We start from the raw sequence: 12,109 nt of genomic DNA, 5'->3' as shown, positions 1-12,109 counted from the left end.
TATTCCAGGACCCCTCAGCAGCTTCCTTATTTTGGCCCGGACGCCAGCTGCCGCCGTCTCTCTCCCGAAGGGGGAGGCCCCACCTTCCCCGCCCCCTCCCAGCCCCCCGGCACCCGGCCCGGCCCCAGGGAGCGATCTGGACACGCACTAACCCCATAGGGATTACACGAGGGTCCCTCAACCAAGAGGCCTGCGGCGGGTCAGGGACCCGGTATATTTTGAACAGGTGATCCAGACACACAAGACTGGAGGGCCGCCGCTCCGAAGTCTCTTCCGGGGTCACCGCGGGAAGGGGAGGGAGGGCCCCATCACCAAGCGGGTAAACTGAGGCTCTCAAAGGGAGGCCACCCCGCGGCAGGTCCCCCCAGGGCAGAAGGGGCTAGGAGGGGTGTCGGAGAACCGCGGCTTGGGGACCTTCGGGGTCTCGTCTGGGGCCGCCTTCAGCCCTCGGGGGTAAACTGAGACTCCGGGAGGGAGCGGGTGTGCGGCGCCCAGGCCCGGGGCAGGCGGGGCTCAAGCTGGGAGGAAGCCTCCGGGACCAGCCGGCAGATCGGGGTCGCGGGCAGGGCCAGGCCAGCCACGCGGCCGGCTCACCTCCTCCTCCTTGTGGTTGCGGATGCCGCGCACCAGGTCCTGCAAGTTCTTGTCGAACATGCGGTCGATGCTGCCCTTGACCATCTTGAGGGCCATAACGGCGGCGGCCGGCGGGCTGGAGCCCCGGGAGGCCTGATGCCGGGTGCCGTGCGGGGACCCAGGGGCCGCCCTTGCCGCCCGCGGAGCGCTGCGCCGCCGGCCGCCACTGCGGGGCGGGCAACCAGGCCAGGCCTGCGGCGGTCGGGGCGGAGCGGCGGCAGCGGCGGGATCCGCTGGGCAGGCCGCGCTCCCCTCCCCTCAAGCTCCACGGAACTTGCAAATGGCGGACAAGATGGTGGCGGGTCAGCTGACAGCAAGCTCCGGGGCCGACGGCCCGCCCCCGGAAGTCCCTCCTTCCATGAAGATACCACGTTCCTACGCGACACCAGGCCGCCCAATGGAAACACGGACAACGCCCTCTGAGCCTACTTAGCCACGCCCGCCGCGGCTCAGAACTCTTCCCTCTTATTGGTCAGTGTCCTCCGGAGCTCCACCTACTTCCTCGCTTCGGGCAATAGCCACGCCCCTAGGAAAAACCTCCCCATCCTGCTCCTTACTAAGTGACAGCCGTGGGCGGGGCGCCCACGTGGAGCTTCTCTGGCAAGTTCCTGGGGAAGAATCCAGCTCTGCTTTTTCTGATTCTAAAAGCTGACGCTACCTGAAACTTGCAAACCCGACGCTGCGGTGAACAGATCCTGCATCTCCTGCACTTCTCACAAAATCCTGTGATATGGGCAGGACAGGTATAACCATGGCCCAGAACTAGGCAGTCATTCATTCAACAAACTTTTTTGTTGTTGTTAATCTTCACTTGAGGATATTTTTCCATTGTGGGAGAGAAAGGAAAAGACAGAGAAACATCATGTGAGAGAAACACATCAATTGATTGCCTCCTGCACGCGCCAACGTACTGCCCTTGACCGGAATGGAACCCGGACCCTTTGTTCCCCAGGCCAATGCTCTATCCTCTGAGCCAAACCGGCTAGGGCTCAACAAACATTTACTGAAGGCCTTCCATGTGCCAGGAATGGTAACGAGATAAGTACAGTGCCAGTCCAACAAATACACCATTCAGAGGGTAAATAAGCCACAAACTGAGATAAGACATTTGCAATACATATATCTGACAATGGACTTATAGCCACAACATGGCTCAACAAAACAGAAAACCAAGAAGAACGATACAAAAATTCTTACAAGTCACGAGAAATGGCAAAACGAACATGCTCATCACAAAAGAAGACATCTGAATGGTCAATGGGTATATGGCTCCATCTCATTAGTCATTAGGGAAATATAAATTTAAACCACAATGAAATACCTCTGTACCTCTATGAGCATAGCTAAAATTAGAAAGAATAATGACATCAAGAGTTGTGTGGGGTTTTTTTTGGGGGGGTTGCTCTTTTTTTTTTTAATTGTTTAAAGTATTACATATGTCTCCTTTTTCCTCCCATCCACCCCTCCCTGGCCACTCTCCCCCCCACACATACACACACATACACACATCAAGCGCTGAAAGGAAGTGGAACAACCAGATCTGTCTCTTACATTTCAGGTAAGAATGTAAAACTACACAGCTATATTGGACACCTGTCTGGCTGTATCTTTTTTTTTTTAGGCTGTATCTTTTAAAACTAAAATATGTATAACCCTGTGACCCAGCAATTCCACTACTGTTCCCACCAAAGACTTGGACAAGAATGTTCAAAGTAGCTGTATTTTAGCTACTTTAGCTGTATTTTAGCAAAATCCACCCAAAATAGCCCAAATGTCCATCAACAGAAATGGATACATAACTTGTAATATATTCACAACATAGCCACATGGAATACTATGCTGCAACTAAAGAACAAACTACTTACACACAGAATGAAATGGATGAATTACACCATACAATATTGAACAAAATAAGCCAGGCACAAAAGAGTGTATACAGTATGATTCTACTTCTGTGAAGTTCAATTACAGGCAAAACCAATAGTTAGAATTAAATATTATAATTAGTACTTAAGTATTAGTATTAATAGTTAATACTACGTGATATAATTAAGTCTTAAGAATGACTAAGAGAACCCTGGATTGTGTGGCTCAGTTGGTTGAGTGTCATTTCATGCACCAAGAGGAGAGGTCACTGGTTTGATTCCCTTTCAGGATACATGCTTGGTTTATGAGTTTGTTCCTCAGTAGGGAGTGTGCTGGAGACAACCAATCTCTCTCTCTCTCTCTCTCTCTCTCCCTTCCTCTCTCTAAAGTCAATAAAAACATTTTTTAAAAGACTCATTATAAACCTGTGGTAATCAAAACAGTGAAACAGACAAAAGAGAGTAAAGAAAAAGTATTTTCATGTTTAGATAGTCAATTGCTACCACAAAGGTTAAATAAATGAAGGACAGAAATAGTCTTTCAACAAATGGTGCTGTAATGACTGAATAACAAAATGGGGGGAAAAAAATAGTTGTCCCTATCTCTTGTTTTTAAAATGTGTTTATTGATTTTAGAGAGAGAGGAAGGGAGAAGGATAGAGAGATAGAAACATCACTGATTGGCTGCCTCCTGCCTGCCCCCTACTGGAGAATCAAACTAGTGACCTCTTGGTTCATGGGTTGATGCTCAAACACTGAGCAACACCTGCTGGGCTCCCCATGAACTTTTTTTTTTTTTTTAATATATTTTATTGATATTTTTTTACAGAGAGGAAGGAAGAGGGATAGAGAGTTAGAAACATCGATGAGAGAGAAACATCAATGAGAGAGAAACATAGATCAGCTGCCTCCTGCACACCCCTAACTGGGGATGTGCCTGCAACCAAGGTACATGCCATTGACTGGAATCGAACCTGGGACCCTTCAGTCCGCAGGCCGATGCTCTATCCACTGAGCCAAACCGGTTAGGGCTCCCCCTGAACTTTTAATGTCTATTGTGTCTATTGGTTTGAGACTTGCTGGGACACTGGGCAGCTTCTGACTTTTTTGTCTCAGGGCCTTCTCCACAACGTGCCCCAAGAGCCCCTCTCCAGAGGAAACCGCCACTTGTAGTTTGATATGTCTCCTTTCAGACCCTTCCCTCTGCATTTATACACTCCATTCCATTAATGGGTGGGTGCATTTTCACATAAGTGAGATCACACTGTTTTATTCCTTGCTGTCACATAGTATGTCTTGGATGCTGTGGTAGGCAGAATAACGGCTCCAAAAGACATCCTCATTCTTGTCCCAGGACCTGGGGACGTGTCGCCTCATGTGGCGGAGGGACTTTGTAGGTGGGATTAAGAACCCTGAGATGGGGTGACCCTAGATTCCCCAGGAGCCCAACGTCATCACAGGGTATTCATAACAGGGAAGCAGGAGGGTCAGAGTCAGAGGCCGAAGAGGCTGCGCTGCTGGCTGTGAGGATGTAGGAAGAGGCCATGTGCCAGGGAAGCCATGCCTCTAACCCAGGGGTGGGCAAACTTTTTGACTCGAGGGCCACAGTGGGTTCTTAAACTGGACCAGAGGGCCGGAACAAAAGCATGGATGGAGTGTTTGTGTGAACTAATATAAATTCAAAGTAAACATCATTACATAAAAGGGTACGGTCTTTTTTTTTTTAGTTTTATTCATTTCAAACTGGCCGGATCCGGCCCGCAGGCCGTAGTTTGCCCACGGCTGCTCTAGAAGCTGAAAAGGACTGGAAACGGTTCTCCCTGGAGCCTCCAGAAGAACCAGCCCTGCATTTAGCACCTTGAGGCGTTAGACTCCTGACCTCCATACCAGTGTATTACTAATGCTGTTTTAAACCACGACATTTGTGGCAATTCATTGCAGCAGCCATAGGAATCTCATACAGGTAGTTTTCTGCAATAGATTATGAAGCTCTGTCTTGTTTTCCGTTTTATTTTTGAGACAATTTTAATCTTACCACACCAAGTTTTTTGAAAATACATTTTTATTGATTTCAGAGAGAATGGAGAGGGAGCGAGAGATAGAAACGTCAATGATGGGAGAGAGAGTCATTGATCGGCTGCCTCCTACATGCCCCACACTAGGGATCGAGCTTGCAACCTGGGCATGTGCCCCGACCAGGAATCAAACCATGACCTCCTGGTTCGTAAGTCAATACTCAACTACTGAGCAACACCAGCCTGGCCTAAGTTTTTTATTTTATTTTATTGATTTTTTACGGAGAGAAAGGGAGAGGGATAGTTAGAAACATCGATGAGAGAGAAACATTGATCAGCTGCCTCCCGCACACCTCCTACTGGGGATGTGCCTGCAACCAAGGTACATGCCCTTGACCGGAATCGAACCTGGGACCCTTGAGTCCGCAGGCTGATGCTCTATCCACTGAGCCACACCGGTTAGGGCAGTTTTGGGTGTTTTTTTAAAAATGTTTTTATTGATTTTAGAGGGAGGGGAAGGAAGAAGAGAGAGAGAAACGTGGATGTGAGAAACAGCAGTCAGCTGCCTCCTGCACGCGCCCACTAAGGATCCACCCCACAATGAGGATATTTTTTTCTGTTGCTTTTTAAAGAGAGTGGAAGGGACGGATGGAGGGAGAAGGAGAGACAGAAACATCATTGATGTGAGAGAGATACATCAATTGGTTGCCTCCCACAAGCAGGATCGACCTGCAACCAAGGTATGTGCTCTTGACCAAGAATCGAACCCGCAACCCTTTGGTGTGCTCTAACCACTGAACACACCAGCCAGGGCTGTTTTCCATTTTCTTATTTAACCTATTGACGGAAAGACACATTGTTGCCATGTTTTGCCCTTAAAGCCATTGCAGCTACCATATTCAGAGTGAGAAGCCTCCTGGGGAGAGGGGCAAGGAAAATAAAGGCAGGGAGGTGACCAGCATCATGGCAGGTTTGGAGCCTGCTCTGTGTATGTGGAGGGAGACAAGAGGTGGGGCCTGGAAGGAACTTGGGGTGCTGCGATGAAGAGGGGGTTGGAGACAGAGCTTTCTGTTTCCCCTCCCCTGAGCGCTGACAAGGTAGAACTGGGTCTCCTTCCTTCTCCATCCCTGACTCTCAGGAGTTAGCACACAATAAGGTTTATGGTAGGGTGGGTGGGTGCCTAGATGAGTGACAGGAATGTTAATTCCCACCTTAGCAGCCTAAAGCAGCCATGGTCCCACAGAACTTCCTGCCATGAAGGACACGTCTTCTACCTGTGCTCTGCAGTGTGGCAGCCACTAGCCACACATGGTTACCAAGCACTTGAATTGTGGCCAGCGGGATGCAGAAACTGTATTTGGAATGTTACTTAAAATTGAACATGTCGCCCTAACTGGTTTGGCTCAGTGGATAGAGCGTCGGCCTGCGGACTGAAAGGTCCCAGGTTCGATTCTGGTCAAGGGCATGTACCTTGGTTGCGGGCACATCCCCAGTAGGGGGTGTGCAGGAGGCAGCTGGTCAATGTTTCTCTCTCATCCATGTTTCTAACTCTCTACCCTCTCCCTTCCTCCCTGTAAAAAATCAATAAAATATATTAAAAAAAAATTGAACATGTCAACAAACCAGGAATTAATAAGAGTTGGCAAGGATGTGAAGAAATCGGAACCCTTATGCACCACTGACGGGAATGGAAAATGGTGCAGCCACTGTGGAAAACAGTCCGGTGTTTCTTGAAAGAACTAAACACAGAATTAATGCGTGACCTAACAATCCCACTGCTGCGTATATACCCAAAGGAACTGAAAGCAAGGACTCAAACAGATCTTTGCACACTCGTGTGTTCACAGCAATATGATTCACAATGGCCGAAAGGAGGAGGCAGCCAAGTGTCCATGGATGCACCTTGAGGACAGTGAAATAAGCCAGACACAAAGGGACAATTGCTGCATGATTCTACTTTATGAGGTTCCCTAGAGGAGTAAGAATCATAGAGACAGCCCTGCCAGAGTGGTTCGATTCCTGGTCAGGGCATATGACCCAGTTGCAGGCTCAATCCCCAGTGTGGGGCGTGCAGGGGGCAGCTGCAGCCCATTGATGTCTCACTCTCATTAATGTTTCTCTCTCTCTGCTGAAATTTTCTCTAAAATATATCACCTTGCCCTAGCCGGTTTGGCTCAGTGAATAGAGCATTGGCCTGCGGACAGAAGGGTCCCAGTAGGGGGCGTGCAGGAGGCAACCAATCAATGATTCTCATCATTGATGTTTCTATGTCTCCCTCTCCCTTCCTCTCTGAAATCAATAAAAATATCTTTTAAAAAATTAAAATGCGCGAAACCGGTTTGGCTCAGTGGATAGAGCGTCGACCTGCGGACTGAAAGGTCCCAGGTTCGATTCCGGTCAAGGGCATGTACCTGGGTTGCAGGCACATCCCCAGTAGGAGATGTGCAGGAGGCAGCTGATCGATGTTTCTCTCTCATCGATGTTTCTAACTCTCTATCTCTCTCCCTTCCTCTCTGTAAAAAAATCAATAAAATATATTTAAAAAATAAATAAATAAAATGCATCACCTTTGCCCAGCCAGTGTGGCTCAGTGGTTGAGCGTCAACCTATGAACCAGGAGGTCACAGTTCGATTGCCAGTCAGGGCACATGCCTGGATTGTGGGCTCAATCCCCAACGTGGGGCATCCAGGAGGCAGCTGATCAATGATTCTCTCTCATCATTGATGTTTCTATCTTTCTCTCCCTCTCCCTTCTCTGAATTCAATAAAAATATATTAAAAAAAATAAAAATGTATCACCTTTTAGCAAACTATATTTTGACCTTGTCATTTTGTTTATTATCAGCCTCCTCCACCCTGAACATAAATTATCTGATCTAGAGATCTCAGTCATCTTGTTTGCTGTAGGTGTTTAATAAATATTAGGTTGAAAGAGACTAAAGAACAGTTTTGACAATAGCGGATTTTTACAGTACTGGGAGCTAGTCCTGCAACCCTCAGAACAGCCAGCAGAGGGCAGTGCTTGCCAGGCCTGAGCTTAGGGACCTGGCCTGAAACTTGAACATCTGTGATCAGTTCCAGCTCCACCCTGAATCAGTTCCTTGATCTACAAACGACCCATCCACTTACCCACTCATTCATCCATCCCTCCTCCCACCCCATCCATCCATCTGTCTACCTATTCGTTCGATAAGCAGAGATGAAGGAACAAATTTTAGCCAGGATAGGTTTGGGGAGAATGGTAGGACAAAGTGAAAGGTTAGAATAAACAGCATGGTGGAAGAACAGAGAGGAGGCTGGTGTATTTGGAATACCGTGAGTAAAGAGGGGAGTGAATGGAAGTGAATTCCACAGGGGCCAGCTCAGGAAAATGTTTAACAACTGGATAGTGGGAGGGGGACACTCATTTGCCATCTTTGCCCATTTCTATGGTGTAAACATGCCCACTGTGGCTGATTTTGAGCTACCATTGTGACACTGAATGCAAAGTTGGGAAGAAATGTGTAGTAGAAGACCATTATAGACTGTCTCAGTCTGTTCAGGCTGCTATAACAAAAATAGCACAGACTGGGTGGCTTATAAACACGGGCCTTGATTTCTCACAGTTCTGGAGGCTGAGGTCCAAGTTCAAGGCGTCAATAAATTCAGTGTCTGGTGAGGGCCGCTTCCTGGTTCCTAGAAGGCACCTTTTCTCTGTGTCCTCATATAGCAGAAGGGAAGGGAGCTCTCTGGGGTCTCTTTTATAAGGGCACTTATCCCACTCACAAGGGCTCTGCCATCATGACCTGATCACCTCCCAAAGGCCCAACCTCTCAACACCATCACATTGGGGGTTAGGCTTCTAGATATGAATTTAGCAGTGGGGGACATGTTTAGAACATAGCCTATACTATTTCCACCACACTGACAATATATATAAATAACATCAAAAGAATGGTAAGACGGCCCTGGCCAGGTGGCTCAGTTGGTTGGAGTGTTGTCCAGTACACCAAAAGGTTGCGGGTTCAATCCCTGCTCAGGGCGCATACGGAGGCAACTGACTAATGTCACTCTCTCATGTTGATGTTTCTCTTTCTCCTTTCTTCTCTTTCTAAAATCAATAAACATATCTTTAGGTGAGGATTAAAAATATAAATAAATAAATTAAAAGAATGGTAAAACAAATGGGAAAAATTAGGTTTTTTAAAACTGTTTTTTTTTTATTGATTTCAGAGAGGAAGGGAGAGGGAGAGAGAGATAGAAACATCAATGATAAGCCCTAGCTTGTTTGGCTTAGTGAATAGAGCTTCGGCCTATGGATTGAAGGGTCCCGGGTTTGATTCTGGTCAAGGGCACAGGTCCAGGTTGTGGAGTCGATCCCCAGGAGGGGGCATGCAGGAAGCTGCCAATGATTCTCTCTTAAGTTTGATGTTTCTCTCTCTCTCTCCCTCTCCCTTCCTCTCTGAAATAAATAAAAATATATTTTAAAAAAACCAACATCAATGATGAAAAGAGAATCACTGATTGGCCACCTCCTGCACATCCCCTACTGGGTATCAAGCCTGAAACCTGACCAGGAATCAAACCATGACCTCCTGGTTCATAGGTCGACACTCAAGCAACTGAGCCACACTGGCCAGGCAATAGTAAGTTTTTGAGTATTGATTATTTTTACTTTAATTACAATTCGTTTAAAGGTATGTTTACAATTTGATTTTTAATACTGTGTTAAAAACCAGGTTACAGAATTCCTAAATATTTAACAATGAGCCCGTTTAGGACACCACTGGTTCCACATGTCTGTGCTCATCTTCAGGACACCATTGGTTCCATGTATCTTTGCTCATGTATCTTCCTGGGCCAGCCTGGTACCAGGTGCAACTTTGGAGCACCTGCCATCATTTGATTGGCCAGATCAAGCCAGGCTGTGTGTGCGCGCGCACACACACACACACACACACACACACACACCTGCGGGTCAGGGATACTCTTCCTAAGGTTGGAAGAATTCAACCTCACCCGACAAGGTGTGTTGACACAGGGAGGGATAAAGAATCTGAAAGAATGAAACAAGGAACTAAATGTGCCACTGTGGCCTTCCCAGAAAATAAAAACACACAACAGCCCTGGCTGGCTGGGTTGGTTGTTGGAGTGTTGTTCCATTCACCAAAGGTTTTGGGTTCACTTTCTGGTCAGGGCACATACCTGGGTTTCTGATTCAATCTCAGATAAGGTCTCGTAGGGGAGGCAACCAATCGATGTATCTCTCTCACGTTGATCTCTCTCTCTCTCTCTCTCTCTCTCTCTCTCTCTCTCTCTCGTTCTCTCTCTCTCTCCCTTTCTCCCTCTCTAAAAAGCAAACAAACAAAAATAACAACTATTGAGCTACGTCTGGGAAAAATTCCTTTTTCAGCCTGTGTGTGTTTCCTTTATTTTCACACTCTGCCATGCTCACAACGTTTCTGACACCAGACACGTGGGTTTTTCCCCAACACAAAGCAATTCTCTGTGACATCAGCTGGGAGTCTCAGAGCTCAACTCATTCTGACGCCATCTACCTGGAGATGGCATCAGACCCCACAGGTTAAGGGTTCAGTCCCATTAGACTACCCCCACTTGACGCCAATCACAAGTCCAGGTTGTCACCTGTGCTTCTGATTGACAGCCCATAGATTGGAGGCTGCAACTTCCTCCTTGGGTTCTATTAATTTGCTACAGCAACTCACAGAACTCAGGAAGACAGTTTACTTATTGTTTATTATAAAAGGATATGATAAAGGGCACAGTTCAATAGTCAGATGGAAGAGATGCGTAGGGCAAGGTATGGGGGAAGGAATGCAGTTTCCATGCCAACTCCAAGGCACAATTCTCTCCAAACCTCCATGTGTTCACTAACTAGGAAGCTCCCAAAGCCTTATATTTTGGAATTTTTATGGAGGCTTCCTCATATAGGCATGATCAATTATTAACTCCATCTCCACCTTCTCTCCTGTTCCTGGAGGATGGGGATGGGGCTGAAAGTTCCAAGCTTCTAATCATGGCTTGTTCTTTCTGGTGACCAGCCCCATCCAGGAGCTATGCAGAGTCACCTCATTAGAACAAAAAACACTCCTATCACCTAGGAAATTCCCAGGGATTAAGGAGCTCAGTGTCAGGCACCAGGGGCAGACACAAAATATTAGAACAAAAATGCTCCCAAGTGCTCTTATCACTTAGAAAATTATAAGAGTTTTAGGAATCTGGCTAGGAGCCAGGGGAAAGATTATATACAAACTAGAGGCCCGGTGCACAAAATTTGTGCACTGGGGGGGGCGGGGCAGGGAGGTGTCCCTCAGCTCAGCCTGCGCCCTCTCACAGTCCGGGAACCCTCAGGGGATGTTTGCCTGCCAGCTTAGGCCCGATCCCTGAGGGATTGAGCCTAAGCCAGCAGGTGGACATCCCTCTTGCAGTCCAGGATCCCTCTTGCAGTCTGGGACCCCTCGCTCCTTACTGCTCAGCTTGCTGCTCCTTAGTGCTGCTGCAGAGGCAGGAGAGGCTCCCGCCATGGCCGCTGCAATAGCCAGCCATGAGCCTAGCTTCTGGCTGAGCAGCACTCCCCCTGTGAGAGCACACTGACCACAAGGGGCAGCTCCTGCGCTGTGCGTCTGCCCCCTGGTGGTCAGTGCACATCATAGCGACTGGTTGTTCTGCTGGTCATTCCACTGTTTGGGTGATTGCATATTAGGTTTTATTATATAGGATATAATTTCACAAGGTACACTTTACATACCATAAAATTCACCAATTCAATGTCCAACTCAGTGGTTTTTAGTATATTTATAAAGTTGTGCAACCATCACTATTATCTATTTTTATAACAGTTTCATTACCAAGAAACAATAATGAAAAACAATAAACCCTATACCATTAACACTTCTCATCTCCGCCCCAGCCCCTGACAACCACTGACCCACTTCCTGTGTCTGTGGATTTACCTGTTCTGGACATTTCATATAAATTGAATCACACACCATGTAGCCTTTTGTGTCTGGCTTCCCTCACGGTCCATCCACATTGCAGCGGGTAGTCAGTGCTTCACTCCTCTTTATGGCTGAGTAATATCCCCACATGTGGATGGACCACATTGTGTTTATCCATCATGTGTTGGACATTTGAGTTATTTCCACTTTTTGGCCATTATGAATAATGCTGCTGTGAACATTCACGTACAAGTGTTTGTATAGACACACATTTTCATTTCCCTTAGGCATGTACCTAGCAGTGGAATTGCTGGGTCACATGATGACTCTATGTTTAGCCTTTTGAGGAGCTTTCAGCCTATTTTCCACAGCAGCTGCCCCCTTTTGTTTCCATCAACAATGTATAAGTGTTCCAATTTCTGTACATCCTCCCAACACCTGTTACCTGTCTTTTTTATTCTGGCCATACTAGTGGTATGAAGTCATATCTCATTGTGGTTTGATTTGCATTTCCCTGATGATTAATGATGTTGAGCATCTTTTCATGAGCTCATTAACCATTTGTGCATCTTCTTCGGAGCAATGTCTATTCAGATTTTTTGCTCTTTCTAACTTGGATTTATTACTTTATTTTTATTTTTATTTTTATTATTCAGAA

General features: G+C 47.0%; 1 protein-coding gene across 1 annotated transcript in view; it reads right to left on the bottom strand.

Annotated features, from left to right (window-relative positions):
- The window catches only part of AP3D1 (adaptor related protein complex 3 subunit delta 1), a 45,812-nt gene extending 44,861 nt beyond the window's left edge, over positions 1–951 (bottom strand). Inside the window, exon 1 of the mRNA XM_059697287.1 lies at positions 595–951. Within this exon, the coding sequence (XP_059553270.1) occupies positions 595–690 (96 nt within the window). The 5' untranslated portion in view covers positions 691–951. The remainder of the gene's footprint in view (positions 1–594) is intronic.
- Between the last annotated feature and the right edge of the window lie 11,158 nt (positions 952–12,109).

This window comes from Myotis daubentonii, chromosome 5 (assembly GCF_963259705.1).
Source record: "Myotis daubentonii chromosome 5, mMyoDau2.1, whole genome shotgun sequence".
In the NCBI taxonomy this organism is placed as follows: domain Eukaryota; kingdom Metazoa; phylum Chordata; class Mammalia; order Chiroptera; family Vespertilionidae; genus Myotis; species Myotis daubentonii.
This window is presented reverse-complemented; position numbering and strand designations above follow the sequence as displayed.